This window comes from Blennius ocellaris, assembly GCF_963422515.1.
Source record: "Blennius ocellaris genome assembly, chromosome: 10".
Lineage (NCBI taxonomy): Eukaryota > Metazoa > Chordata > Actinopteri > Blenniiformes > Blenniidae > Blennius > Blennius ocellaris.
In genome coordinates this window covers 20,061,525-20,077,405 of record NC_137659.1, presented here as the reverse complement: position 1 = coordinate 20,077,405, position 15,881 = coordinate 20,061,525, and the positions used below count along the sequence as shown (strand labels likewise).

At 44.9% G+C, this 15,881-nt stretch overlaps 1 protein-coding gene across 1 annotated transcript in view; it reads left to right on the top strand.

The window, feature by feature from the left end:
* The first annotated feature begins 6,190 nt into the window (after positions 1-6,190).
* The window catches only part of phlpp1 (PH domain and leucine rich repeat protein phosphatase 1), a 49,282-nt gene continuing 39,591 nt past the window's right edge, over positions 6,191-15,881 (top strand). Inside the window, exon 1 of the mRNA XM_080503239.1 lies at positions 6,191-7,944. Coding sequence (XP_080359365.1) covers positions 6,333-7,944 — 1,612 coding nt within the window. The 5' untranslated portion in view covers positions 6,191-6,332. The remainder of the gene's footprint in view (positions 7,945-15,881) is intronic.

Genomic DNA, 15,881 nt, shown 5'->3' with positions numbered 1-15,881 from the left:
AGTAGCACACGATGACTCCAGCTGATACGTTGCCCCCCCCCCCCCACCCCCCCACCCCTTCCATGGAATATTCCTCTCCTGCCGAGCTCTCAGGCGGACGCTCGGCTCTGCGGCCACCGAGATCTTGTTCCGATCAACACTTGCGACGTCTCGCCGAGGGCGGCTGCACCCCGGTTCGTCGATCAGCCCCAGTGAACTTGTCTCAGTGGACATGTTTTTAATCTCTCCTTTATTATGCTGTCCCTCCAGACTCCTTTAGCCCCTTTATGAACAACTCTATGCGAGGATGCAGGGTCGATTGTTCTCAGTTCACCACATAAGCAGAAGCTCCATCTCTACTGGACCTGCTCAGACTTTGGAAACGGCGCAGAAAGACACGTGGGCAGAAAAGGACGCATCCAACTTTAGAATCATGTGCAATATTTAGTTTCCTTCTGCTTCTCTTAGACGATAGCACTCCCTGGAGTTCCCTTCGTGTCATTGCTCTGTAGTCCTGACTTCTTTCTTCATTATGTGCAATTCTCACTGTACCGACAATGCTGACATCTAATTGCTAACTGTGAATTGAGAGTTTGGGTAACTTCTACACTCTCTTACAATGTACATTTTGTTTATATATAAAAGGAGGAGGAAAAAAAAAATTCCTTTTAAAGAAGAATCATGCTTATCCAAGTTTTACTCTCATCACAGTCTTACGGATTTAATGTTACAGATTGCAGCTGGAAGTTCAATTGTGTTTCCAGTGTGCATGGTCTGTTTTATATTTCTGTTGGTTTTCAAACTCTTGATTCTTGTCTTCACTCATCTCAGTGCTTTGACTTGTGTGAATTTTTGAAACTGAATATCAAGCGACGACTCACCACATTATCTTTTTGTTTGTTTGTTTGCGGCAGTACTTTAAATGATATCTGCTCATAATGTGCATTTGTATGATACACTTTTCTTTTATACTTGTGTCTCAAGCTTTTGACAAAGCAATATCCGTTGTTTGTAGAGAAAAGGTTAAACTGCAGGTGTACCCCCACCATTGTTTTTTTACTGTGCATATACACTATGCCTACACTTTCAGGGTTTTAAGTTTTCTTTTATACATGACTTTAGAAAAAGATTTTATTCTGGAGAACAGCTCAATTTTCTTGAGTGAGCCACCCAAAAATACAGAATCTGCCTCTCTGACAGCTTTACCAGCACTTTCAGATGAGATTTGAAGAAACCAACACTCTCGAGGATCCATCTTCTCAAATTCAGGAGATGAAAGGAGATTTTATTGTATTTACCAAGTTAGCACTTTTAAAATATTTTTGATTATCTGGATTCTTTGCACTGTTAAGAGTTTGGCTTTACAATGGTAAAACGTTTGGATGTGACTGAATCCAAATGTGAAAACAGCTCTTGGATTTCTGAGCCGTTTGTCTCGTTGTGTTGACGGTCTTGTTACCTCATCCTGCAACAGTATTTCAACACTCATGAGCTTTATGTGCACAGAGTATTTTTTTTTTTTAATGGTTACTTTTAAAGTTGCAATATGATTGGTGTTTTGTTTTTTTTTGTCAGATGACGAAATGTAGTCGAGGTAAAAGGCTGCTGGCTGGTACCACTGTAATGCGTCTGTCTGCAGAAGAACACATGCTCCCCTTTAGAAGAAGGCTGTGATCGATTACTCAATGAAATATGGGAATTTGAAACAAAGTCTGTTTTGCGCAGTATGGTTTGAGTGGGGTAATAAGGGTTTTGACCAGTTTGTCATCAGAAATAACAAAAAAAGACACCTTGCCTTTTTTAATGAAAGTTTTCACTGGGTTGTCGCATCACAAAGGCTTTGAAAAATGACGTTTTGTTGTGTTTGGATCCAGCTTCTGTGCGATTGTTTATTTTTGACCCACAGATTCTGTACAATAGAGCATAAAAGGAATGACTTCAAACAAATACAATCCCGTTCCCAGCTCCTCAGTAACAACCGGAGCCACCGGGCTGAGCATGAGGTTCTTTTTCTTTTTTTTATATGATTATTTTTGCTGGAATCAAGGAACATGAATTCAGCAATAATCCGTTTCCTTTTCCATGTTGAATGAGCAACTGAACACATCTGAAGCGGACCTTTTTTTTTTCTTTTCTTTTTTTGGACATACAGAATACCATGTAAAGGATACATCATGCCAATTAAATCCCATTTCTGAATGCATTTGCATTGTATGCGTTGTTATTTAGTAAGTTCTCTTTCAAAGTACAATCTCACAGTTGTAATTACTTGTTTGCAGGTATTTTTTGGGACAATCTATTTTTACTGTAACTAATTCATCATTCTTCCATTGACTATGTCCCTAAGCTTTATGCTCCTGTTGATTTTCCACAATGCATCCAGTGTTTAAGTTTCTTGCTCAGGTGCAGCCATTGGCCCGTCGCCCCAAAGCAAAATTATTAGAATTGATATTAGCTCAGCTTGTTTGATTCCATTTATAAATTCAAATACTTCCTCAGGGGATTACTCTGGTGATATATGCTTGTCTGAAACCTGCAGTCTGAATTAAAATAATGGCAGGTCTGGCTTGGACCAGTTCCTCATGAATACTTGATTGTCTCACATGGTGTGTGAGAGGGTGGCTCATTTTGAGCACAAGAAGATGCACTGACTTCAGATAAATTAGCCTTTTATACATTCAATAGACAACTCTTAAAACATTAAGTAATGCTGAAAATTAATGGTCAAATTGGATAAGTGCACCCAACCAGCTCTTCTTTGAGACACATTAACAAAAGGCTCTTGAAATACACACGTTAAAAGTATATTTAATCACCAGCATAACATGCAGGACAATTATAAGAAGGAAGTGGAGTTCATGTTACATAACTAATGTGGCAGCCATCCTTGGACTCTATCAGAAGAATGCATGGGAGCTAGGTATCTAAAACCACATATATCTAATTAGTTTAATCCAAGTCTGCCAGAGAATCAGGGAATTTCTAAACGTCAAAAAGTAGTTAATTCTATGGAAGATACTTTTATTGTTAACCTGGCTGTCCATCAAATTATTTTATCTTCCATAGAATTAACTACTTTTTGACGTTTAGAAATTCCCTGATTCTCTGGCAGACTTGGATGCAACTAATTAGATAGATGTGGTTTTAGATTCCTAGCTCCTATGCATTCTTCTGATAGAGTCCAAGGATGGCTGCCACATTAGTTATGTAACATGAACTCCACTTGGGGGGCCGAGGGGAGGGTGCAGGCGCTCACGCTACGACGACTGAGTTCTGGCAAAAACAAAAGCATTTTAAGTGTTCCTGGCAACTACATTCTATATTTAGATATTTGTTCCATAAAACCTAGGTATATGATCAAAATATTGTCTTTAATTTAAATACTTGCTTTGAGAATGAGACTTTATCATTTGGATGGTGGCCATCTTGGTAAATGGTCGCCAACTCGATATTTCTCATGGCCAGCACCATTTTTTTTAACACAGCAGACCAAAGAGAGTACCTGTGCCAAATGTCATGCCTGAATCACAAACCAAAGTATTCTGGGGGTATTTTGCAATTATCTGCTGCACTACTGCCACATCGAGCCTTTGTGTTTATTGTAAAGGAGAGCGGAAAAGAGCAGATGACTCAACGCAGATCATGTTAAGTTACTGATGCAATGATACGCCTTGGAACAACTGTAAATGATCTTAAACCCATGTCCAAGCTATGAATGTTATGCAGATCTTGTGAAATGAACACAGTAAATTAAACCTTTTTTGAAGCTTATTCTCAATTTGATTGGTTATTTATTCACCTGGCTGCAGTTTCACTTTAGTTCCTCAGAGCCTGGAAGCCTCTTTTCCTTTGATTTCCATTCAAACCTTGTGATATTTGAGATTATATCAGTGGTAAGAAGCACAGGGAAAGTGTTAGAAATGCGCTTTTTGTAGTCTATTTTCAGAAGTTTTTAGTTTTTTCACCACAACTGACGTCCCTAACCTTCACCACCGGCGGATTATTATTACATCACCTAGTGGAAGTGCGGTCTGACTGTCACAGCAACGTGATCGCCTTTCACTAACTCCTTGAGGAAGTCTTCTAACACCTTTCCTTAACCCTGTGACGTCATCTACAGCGTTAAGGGAAAGTAGATCGGAAAGGAGAAAGGAAGGACTATTTGGAAGCCCCCTCGGTGTCCTCCTGCACTTTATACACCTGCATTCAATAATTTGCACGTCAGGGGATTTCTTCAGTGTCAAACATGAGCCGTGACACAAACATGTGAAAAACACTGGCCTGAGCCAAAGAGACTAATGTTTTCTCCTCCTTTCATTTGCAGCCATAAATTACTCACATCCTGACTTCTTGTCCAGTAAGTCTCAAATAAAATCCAATAAGCTTGAACTTACTCCTAGCAAGCAATTCAATTTTTTTACTTTTTTGTGAACTTTGGTAAAAACATCTGTTGTGATAAATTCCTGTCTCTTACCTGTTGCTCTGCTCCTGTCTGTCCCTCACTTTGATTCACTGCCTCCTGCCCTTCATGTCTCTGCACAACATTTCTGTACTCACAACAGACAACACTACATTTTGCAAAGTACAGTAACAGCAATCAACTTACAAAAAGCCAAAAAAAGAGGCAGTGTTAAGGTTTTTGTCATACAGAATAAAGACTGAAGCATCTCACTATATAAATGTACAGAACACCAGTGGAGTAATGTTCCTGATCACCTCATTGAAACCTGTTCCGAGCCTTTCAGTACTGTGAAATAATGAAATAATGATTGAAAATGTAGCTTTAAGAAAACAATTTGAAGCTGATCCTCCATCTCCTCTCCTCTCTCTTCCCTCAGTGGATTATAGTTCGTCTCGTCATACCAATTGTTTATGTATCAAAAGGGGCTGGTCCATATTTCACTAATCAATTTAAGAGCTGTACTGAGCTCCACCTTTCATTACTTCACCTGCTTCACTCCTCTATGTTCCATCCTTCACCTGACAAGACATTCCACTCATAATATCTGACAAAAAGTCATACATGTTGATAAATGTTGGAGTGATTTGGGATCCCTAAGTGTAGTGTGACATTAACCACACGGACATTACTCTTTTTGAAGAAACAAGGCAAGTCTTGCTGAAATAAGATGACAAAACATGTGTACAAGCTTTGACCATAGGAACACTGACAAAGTTAGCAGTTAAATAAAGTCCACCACCGCTGTCTCCCCCTGTAACAAGTCAGGAAGGGGGCGTGGCCGTGAAAGGACCCTGAGCGTTGATGTGGCTGTATTGTCTATTTCAGAGTTTACGGTTTTCTTCTTTCCCTTTAGGGGATGAATGAAAGTGTTTCCTCGCACTGATGTATTCGTTTTGGGGCAATTCTGCGCGCCAGTGCGCGCTGCGCTCCACTAGATGGCGAAAAGCTCAACCGAATGTGCGCGCGTACAGTACACAGCCGGTCTCTGGTCTTGTGAAATGGCGTCCTGATGAGATGGTGTCGAAGTTATTTGCCTCGTCACCACTAGTCAAAAACAATCGGAACCACTGCGAAGTGTATTTTAACCATGCGTCTATTCCTGGGATGCGGACGCTGCGTGCGCAACGAGTTGCGCACAGTATATGCGAGCGCCGTACGAAGTCTCTCCCTCCCCCTACAAAAAACATATTCAACAGTTTGACATCCTCGGCTTTAAGACAGCGTGTGGTTTATTCCGGCGCCGTGGTGAGTTTTATTGAGTGCTAGTGTAAATTCAGCGAAAAGAAGACGGCGCTCCTTTAAGCAGCGGACGCGCATCAACTGTGGCTCCACACCAAACATTTTATACGAGCTATGTTTACGCCTCTCATCTGTTCGCCGCCTCGCTTGACTGGAACCGAAGAAAGGCCTCCTGGGAAATGTAGTGCTATCACGCGAGCCTCGTTGAGGGCGGCGACGGCCTCGTGCAATACACTGCCCACAATCCACCGCGTTGTTGTGAGCGGCCCCATCTTGTGTGCTCCTCATGAATATATAACAGGCAGTATTTGCGTAGGAGGTCGGCCGACGTTCATTTCATATTCCGGCGCTGTAGTTCAGTCCAAATGGGACGCACAGTCACGTCTCCGCCCTGCTCGGTCCCTGCGCGCCCAGCCTCTTTCCCAGCGACTCCAACCAGCGAGATGTTTTTTTTCGGAGGAGACTCCTACGGGGGGAAGGAAAGGAGAGGCAAGAAGTGAATGACTGCGAGTGGAATAACTCGGCAACACCGCCCGGTCGGCGGACATTTACCACGGCGGGCGCGTCTCCCGGCGTTTAAATGTAGTGGCTGTAGGTGTAACCGAGTGCGCACCGTTATTTATTCGGAGACGGGGACTTCTCACTGGCACGGATGGAAAGTGTGCAGGCTGCCGCTGAGGATGGCGCGTCGGATGGAGGCGCGACCAAGTTAATGAAGAAGCCCAGCGGACTGTCTGTCGCCCGGGGGACTCCGGCGGATGATGGCGGTGGACATTTGGCACCCTCCCGCGTCGAGGCGAAGAACGGGAACAGCCTCTCTCGTTCCGCCTCCGCGGCGGGAGCCAGTGCGTCAAACCGAGCCGCGGCGGCTGCGAATGGCCGGGGCTCGTCGGGCAACTCCAGCTCCCTCCTGTTGAGGCGGAGGCGCTTGAAGAGGAACCTCTCCGCCGCGGCCACGGCCACCTCGGCTGTCACCGCCGCCTGCGGCGCGAAGATGAACTCGGCCCTGTCCTCCGCGTCCCTGCACACCCGGAGTCTGGACAGGAAGACTCTGCTGAAGCACCGGCAGAACATGCAGCTGCAGCCCGCGGATCGAGAGTGGGTGAGAGCGGATCTCCACCGGGGCTCCGTACACGTCCACGACCGACTGACGCCCTCATATCCCAGGCCGGTCCTTTGCACTATGGACACCACCGCCGGCGAGGTTGCGCTCAGACTCAGCAAACTCTGCAGCAAGTCGAGCTCCGTCATGCGCATTTTTTGTAAAGACGGCTCCAAGACGGACCACAATGGCAACTGCAATGCGAAGTATGAATATAGCCACAATCCCTGCACGGTGAAGGAAGACTCTAGTATAAAGTGTAACCACCTGACTGCCCTGGAATCCGCAGAATTAGGAAACCATCCGAGTGACAGGTTGAGATTATTGCTCATGGAGGATACGGATGACAGGCAAAAGCAACAGGACGTTGACGGGAAACTTTTCACCCCGGAATCGGAGTCCCAAGACAACATAACCTGCTCGCTGTCGGACTTGAACTCCAATTCCAACATTGACACCCCGAACGAGGATGACTCGGAGCACAGGAACGGCGCCGACAGCTATGGATTAAATTCTGGATCGGACGTGGAGAGCAGTGCGTTTGACGACCTGAGCTCGGGGGCCCGGCTCAGTGAGCACAGGGACTCCCTCAGCGATGACATGATCCTGGGAACGGAGGCGTCCATCCTCAGTCCCTCCTTCGACAGTGCCACGGAGGGCCTCGACATGTACGGCAGCTCCTCGGACGAACTGGAGCTCGATGGCCCTGCGTCAGCCATGGACGCCATCGTCCCGCACCACTCCAATGGCATCATTGCCGTCACTGCCAACTACAAGCAGTGTGACATGGGACATTTAAACACTATGGGGCCAGATAGCGTACACGGCTCACACAGTCTGGGCAGCCTGCCACCCAGCAGTAGCGCCGGCTCACTGTCAAGAGCCTGTTCCACAGGTATTACCCCTGACATCCCAGACCCGGACTGTGGCCAAGGTGCTTTAAAATCGGAGCAGACGGCGCTCCACAATGGAGAGTCCTGTGATTCCAGCCCCACACTGTACGTTCAGCTGCACGGTGAAGCTGTCAGGAGGCTTAGCCCAGATGAGAGGCCTCTGCAGATCCAGAATGACTTTCTCTTTAAGCTTGGATTTAAGGACCCATGGAGAGTTCAAGAAGAGGGGCTTAACACAGAAATTGGATCCTTGTTGCGTTTTTATGCAGGTAAATGAAAAAGAAAAAAACCCCAAACATATTCAAATATATTGCATTTCTCCTAAGATTCATGTTTCTGCTCATTCTGAGACTTGCTGGGTGCTTTTTGGTGGACATATATTGTTTGACGTCTCGGGCCTTCTGACAAGTTATCAACCTGTCATTATGAAGCAGGTGCATTTCTGGATTCCTACTTGCTGTCTTTATTTCTGAGTGACAAATGTTTTAAAAAGCGGCAGAACCTGTGTCACAATCATGGTGCAACTAAAGTCCTTTGCTGATAATAAGGGCAGCAATTTGAGGGGTAATTATTGAAAGCATGTTTGCTCAGGCCTTTTAGTGTTGTTTAACTGTGTGGCGCAATTAAAGGGTCAGAGTGAGGTTAATGTCCAAAAGATGTTGGTTCACCACAACTACCTTGCTTCAGGGACTTTCCCGACTTTTACCTGCTCGCTTGCTGTGTTTCTTCTGCCTCCACTGTGTGTTCCGCCCCGGAGCAGCACACGTTGCTTCATTGGATACGCATGACATTACCCCGGAGCCACTGCCACAACTTATGGCGCTCCGACATGGGGCCCTTTCCGGCTTTTGCCCCATTATCATCCTAATGAAAAGGCTGAATGCCTTTGTGGTTGGATGGAGAATAGGGGTGGGAGCAGTATGGCTGGGAGGACCATAAACCCTCTCTGTGGACTCAGTGAATTCTGTTCATTGACATGCTACACACTGCCTGTCCTATTGGCGGCCAACACAGCCGCTGTCACACTAACTAACGGCCTGCCAAGCCGGGTTAACGTGCTCCTCCAAAGCTCAGGAAGCCCTTTTCTTTGCCGTGCCACTGCTTCCACCACTGCTGCAATGGCTGTAGCCGCTGTGGGAAGTATAAAGTTGGGTGAAGTGGTGCATGAGTAGTGAAAACGTGACTCTTAATGAATACAGTCGAAAGCCAATTGTTGCGTGTGAAGTTTTTGCGATGGGATAACTTTGTCCTCAATCTTTTCCAATGTGGATTAGGTTTTATTTGTTCGAAATCTTCTCAATTAATGTTTTAAATACATTAAAATAAATGTCAGGAAATCATATAACATCTTTAGCTCTGTTTCACAAAGTTCACGTTGAAATATCTCGTCCTGCCATATTGAAGTGCATGAACAAGATAAATCAGTTTGTTGTAAACAGAGGTGTCCAAGTAACTGTGAATTAGTACTTGATTGCTTTCAGTCTGATGACTGATGACCTCATCAGGTTCACTCTGTGATAAATATGTTGTTTGAAGGGAGATGCTCTGTAATCCAGATGTCAGTGTTTATTGAAAGAAATGAAAGAAGCAGCAACTGAACACACAACATTAAGTGTAAACGTGCGAACAGTTCAAGATCGTCGTCCTGTAAGCAGGAGTTTAGTGAAAGAGTAACAGTTAAAATGAGGGCTTCACTCAACATTCAGTTAAGGGCACCTGTGAGCTCGTCGACAGGACAGGACCTCCAGCAGGAGGCCGCAAAGATAAAAAGTAGGAATGGCCACACAATCTTTCATGACCCTTTGTGCTCTTGAAAAACTGGTTTGCTGAAGGTATTGCTGGAATGATGTCACGTCATTGCATCATATGGCCACTTGTGTGAGCAGGCACGCCGGGGTTCACGTAGATGGACGTGCCTTCATAGGGAAATACCGACATGAGATTTGCATGAGCCCCTGTGCAATCCGCTGAGTGGAACTAGTAGCAGCAGTGGCAGAAACGTGGGCGAAAGGAGCCCTGATGCCACTGTGGCGGCAGCGCCGCCGCCTCCACTTCCCATGTGAGACAGCTTAACTGTGGTCACCTGAGCTTTCCTCCAGCACCCCCCCCCCCCCCCCCCCCCCCAGCTGCTGCGGCGCTGCTCAACACGCTGAAGTCCACACACGACGGCTAATTCTTCTTCAGCCACACACGAGAGGACACAGAAGAGCACTTTGCTGCAGATACAGATGTGTGGACTGCGAAATGAAAGATGCGTTGATCCTCCTTGTGACATGTCTGGCATGCTCTTCCTTACACGATGGAGGCATGTGAGGAATGTACGCTGGCTCCTCCAGAATGTCAGGCATGTCCGCTGAGGAGGAAGAGGACCGAGGGGGCGTTGGTGGGGGACGGGCTGGAGGAGGAGACACTGGCCTGATAACATGTGTTGCGCTGACTCGGAGTGCTTGTTCTGCCCAGAAAGTGGCGACGGGAGCAGCCTCAGCTGACTTGCCGGCTGCAGATCAGGCACAGCTGCCACAACTGTAGACTTTCCGTGGCTCCGAAGGCCTTTGTATCTGCGTGCCTGAGCCTGCGGCGTGGCCTTTGATACAGGAAGTCCAATATTTACCTGTTTTATTGCTCAGCCTTTAAGAGAAACGCTGCTCGGCGCAAAACTTCACTAACCACAGAGTTATAGTAACAATTGTTTAGTGATTTGTGTTACATAAGGTCCAACTTTCTGCAAAATCAGCAGTTTACATGTTCTGTTCATGTGCTTGACTTTATGTCACCGAAAGGATTGATGCAGGCAATAGATTAAAAAAAAAAGAAGTCTCCAGTGGTTTACGGTGGGCGTACTGACATTGCTTGGAATTTGGCAAGAAGATGCAAATTCCAAGCACCTGACTTTAATTGGCAATAGCTGTATGTGTGCGTCAGTGTGCCAGCGTGCGTGTGTGTGTGTGTGTGTGCATCACTTTTGACCGTGATAACTTGTTTGATGCATAACTTCTTCAGCAGTAACTCCGACCTGAGTTGTAGTTCTACCGGTTGCCCAGATATAACATATCTGAACAGCTGGTAATGCCGTGCTGCAGAATGATGAGGTGCTCGGCACTCCTTGAGATAAGGCGAGCATGTCAAGCATGGCAAGAAGCCTTTTAAGTTCAGGGGTTGCCGCGGTGCAACTCGTCAGACCTTTCCGGACAATGCAGTCACTGGTCTGACTTTGAAGGGGTCAGGTCGTGCTTTGAGTGTACACACTCCGCAGTAGCCACATGAGAGGACTCAGTTTGGCCTCCGACACACACACACACACACACACACACACACACACACACACACACACACACACACACACACACACACACACACACACAGACAGAGGGCTGCCTGGATCAAAGGGCCGCTGTCCTCTTTGGCAGGCTGATGAGTGATCCTTTCAGAGCTGCCCGCACAGGACTCTCTTGTAATGCCGAGCCAGCTTTATTAGAGTTTAAGTACAAGAGAAAAGGCCATGGAATGGAAAGCATGCACATTCTGTTGCAGACAAATCTATAATTTCACAGTTTTCAATGATGGTCCCACAGGATTGGGCTTTTGGGAAGTTCTTCTGCATTTGCACTTAATCATAGTACTCAAAAATAGTATTTGATTTTTCTTTTTCTGGTTATGTAGTTACTTAGCCATTAACTCAGCTCTTGCTGTATGTATGCATGTGCACATATTTGTATTTTTTGGAGTGCGTCTGAGACACATTAGCTGAACTGTGTATCAGTCTGATGACTGATTGACTCACTGCATCATTTGTTCAGAGGGACATGCTCTACAATCTGAACATTGGTGCTTCGTAAAGCAAACATTTATGAAAAGATAAGAAGCGGCAACAAAACAGCCCAGATAAACTATCAGCATGCAAACCACTCCTATAAAGAAAACCTAAGGCTTGTTTATAGTTGTTGATGCATCACAGGTAGTGCAGAAAGAGGAAAATGTTTAAGAGTGACTGATTTAGACAGGAGTTTAATGAAATACGTTCAGTTTGCGGTAATGCGAGGAGTCACTGTCACTGTGAGCAGTTGACGTAATCAATTTGTTACCAAAGTAGCGTTGTTACAGTATTGTATTATTCTCATTGTGGTCACAGCCACAGTGTCATTTCCTGTCCAGGTGAAGCCGTCAGGCACGGGCCATTGTTGTTGTGTAACCGGGCTTCAACAGTGACAACAGGAGATCCTCAGCTCAAGAGGTAATGACCCCCCCCCCTGCTAGGGTGGCGGTGCTCCTTTACCCTGAGGTAATAGTGTTTGTATAGACTGGTTGAAAGTAAAGGAAACGGCATACTGAACCCTCACACACACTGGCGCAGGGTTTCCCTGGAGGCGGCGGACCTGGAGTCCTTAACCAATCCAACGCGGCACACTAAATTATTTAGATTCATTAGCCTACTCAGCTTTGCAAACACTCTCACTCGCGCACTTCAGAATACCCACTCCTCTTTATAAGCTCGCTACTCAGCCTAATAAAGTTGAAATGTTTGAAGAGCAGTTTCTTGTAAATGTAAAGTGGTATTAGGTTTCGGTTTGCTTTATGAGTGCAGTTAATGATCACCGACAGCTCCTGGCCTACAAACTGTGGAGGTATCAATCCATTTCGGCTTCGCCGCGTGTTTATAGCTCCGGTTCACGTGGGACAAAGTCGAGAGGGTTCTTAACCTGCTGCACCCAAGTTTCAGGTAACTCCTGGGTTGTTTATCAGTTTCTGCCAGTAAGGTGAACCTGGCAGGAAGAATTGCTCATGCAGAAACGATAATAAGATAATGACTCTCAAGTTGCAAAGCAGGACAGCAGTGTCTCCCTGCTTGTGAATGCGCTTTGCACATTTATAATAATGAGAATTATTTCTTTTTTCATACCATTTTACAATCCTCTTTTCTATTAAATGGTTTTAATATTAAAATGTTTCAATCCTTCCCAAAACAATTTGTAATTTGGTTTTTATTACCCCCATTGTTACTGAGGTGCTTATTCACAAAAAAAAAAAAAAAGAAGAATTTCTGACAATAAATGACTGCTTTATTGCTTTGGGATCTCTGCTCAGATTCTGTATTCATGGCATCACCTGGGTTAACTGTGCAGCATGTTAAAAAAAACCCAACAGATTATTATCTTTTTAGGAACCTGAATGTTCCTGTTGAGCCAGTGGAAGAAAAAAAAACTTAATATAGGGGAATTACTGCCTGTTCACAACATTTCAGGCTTTTGTGTGTGTCATGATATTCACAGTCACATGCAGCACACACACAGTGAGTCATAGACCATGACTCAATAATTTCCTGACTTATTGTCCAGTTGGTGAACTCCAAACCTAAATGTTTGGATTATGTTCTACATACTACTCTGTACATAAACCATCTCCTCTCATTTTTATATATTCTGTAATTATTTATATCGCACCCGCAGTATATTTATGAATTTGTTTGATACGGTAACGTGAATGTAGAAGTGAGTTAAAGGGGTCATATTGTGCAAAATTCACTTTCTACTGGTTTGCCAATAGTAATATGCATCCCCAAGTGAAGAAAGTCTGTCCTCTCTCTCCCTGGCATGTTTGAATTTGTAAAAAAAAAAGTGTGTGCTTCAACGAGCAAATCAAAAAGCAAACCCAATACAGTGGGATCAGGGTTTGAGCTAATCCCAATCAAGGTAGGCCCCTCCCTTTGACCCTCCCACAATGAGGCAGCTCTGCTCTGGCACATGGCACCACCAGAGGAAGTACTTCCTCCTCTTCCCAAGATGGGCATGTGTGGGCGGAGCCAGCCAGCTCACACAGACACAGCAGATTCTGAATGCAGCTCCTAGGATCCAATATTCAAAGCGATGAAAATCTGGGAAAAGCTGGATTTGGAACAATAAACTTTGAATACAATGTTTTTGGACCAATGAAACTCATATGAAAGACCACTTTTAAGAATCAAAATTAAGGGATTTAACAACTTAATCATATAATTATAAATATAATTATACAAAATAATAGATATTTCAATTTAAAAATGTAACTTATGAAGTAAATCCATGGAATCTAAAAAAAGTTGGAAAACTATAAAAAGGATAAACTTAAATGACTCTATTGGTTGACTTGGCCTCAAGGGATGATTAATATTCTATGTCAATACAAGTTGTTAACATTTGAAGAGGACAGTGGTCTCTCAATTGCTTTAAAAGCTTTGTGAAATCTCACGCCTGGGTTCAGTACGATGTTATACATTATGCGTTAATGTTATAGCAATAGATATTTTAAATTACTGGCAGCATTGACTTAAATAGCAAAATGTTTATAATTTATCACAATTTTAATTAACCAACACACATAAATTGCTCTTAAATCATTTAAATGCCAACGGGCATTCAAATCACTTGAGAAATAGTTTTTAAAAAGTAGTTTACTGTGTGTATCAAGACATTTTTACTCAATATTCAATATGTGAAGGGATGAAATTAAATCACTTTGCTCGTAGCGGCAAACAAAAAAATCAATAGTGCCGTGACTAATGGACGGCTGCTTGATTTCTCTTGATATAATTGTCTTCAATCCATGTAGACGCAAGATGTTAACATTTTAAGGAGACACTGATAGCTCAATTACACTAAAAGCTTTGCGAAACCTCGGTCGAGGGCTGCGTCTCTCCGCCGCTACCTCCGGCCCTCCCCGAGGAGGCCGCGGCTATAGTGACGTGATGACTTAAAGGACTCTGCAGGGTTTAAAGGCTTAATGAAGCTCCCAGCTTTCTCCAGCAAGGCCCTGTGGCAGCTATTAAGCGGTGAGGCGCTCACTCCGTCTTGTCTGCGCCACGTCGGTCGCTCCCTCCGTGCCGTCGGTGCGGCCAGATTGCACCCACACTCACACTTGCGTTTCTATGAAAACATTTTCAAAGGCAGAAGGAGAACAGTCTGCACGTTTTTTGTTTTTTTTTTGGTCATTGTTTTGGTTTGTTTTTGTGTTTTATTTTGTTCTGAACCGTCATAGATTAATTACCCTGAGAGCAGTGCGAGGTTCCCTGCTTATGGTTCATTTTGAATATATTTCCCCATTCAAATCAGGTTCAACTGCTCACCTGGGTCTCGTAGCTCGCAATATTCAGGTGTCGCTTTCGCTCAAACCCCATCGGGCACTTCACAAACCACAACGTCCCCGTGTATGGAGCGGCATGCGCTAGATCTTTGCAGGAGCGAGGCACCCGGCTGCTTCATCCTTTCTTGCGTCCGTGTCCCTGCATGACAGCGAATGGTCCTTCTAAATGGCCCATTGCTGAGTCATTATGTAATTGTGTAACCAGATTTCACACGTTTCAGAGCTTAAATCCACGACGCATGTGTCGGTGTGCACTGAGGCTTTATTTTTTGGGGGGGGGGTGGGGGGCGGGGGTCTTTATGTTCACGATTACAGAGCCTTGGAGGAAAAGCAGGCCATTAGAGAACGGTTTTATGCATTGCATGCGTCTTCCCATGTGAAGCACACATGCAGAAACCATCCTTGACGAAATGTGGCCATCAGGTCCGAGCACAGAGCCGGCTGCTTGTGTCTCTGAGGAGTCACATGTGTCTACCGAGGCAGACATGGAGAGGATGGTGGTGTCAGCTTGTAGCAGTTAAAGCCCGGGGAACTGTTTTCTGTCTAATATAGATTGCCTTCTTGGCTGACATCCTGCCTCCCCTCCCCTCCCCTCCCCTCCTCTCTTCTCACGCCGAATCTTCCTCCCTCTCTCAATTTCTCTCATGATCGATCCTCCTCCCTCTCCTCCTGCTCTCTCTCTCTTCTCGCATCTCCTCCTCCCTCACACCATCTGACAGTTTCCATTTATCTTCCCATATCTCTATCTTTAGCCAGCTTATTGCCTTCCACTTAAAAAAAAAAGAAAACTACTGGGGACCCTCATAACTGCCTTCAGAAATATTAACAATGTTCAAGCTCGTGTCATTATTTTGCCGGTCCAGTGCAGTTTTAAAGAAGACATCCGCTCTCGTGGCTGTTTCTGTGTGGATGTGCTTGCTTGTGGCTTGTAATCAGTGTTGGTGAAAGGATGTTAGAAAATGTGTTTCAGCGATGACTCGACTTCTGGTAATGTAGATGAGTGGCACGGACTTTCTGAAGTTTGATGGTCTTGTTGCGTCTGTTGTACGTAAAACAGTTGTGGAGCCGCCGTCGCTCTTTCTTGCTCTCAAGC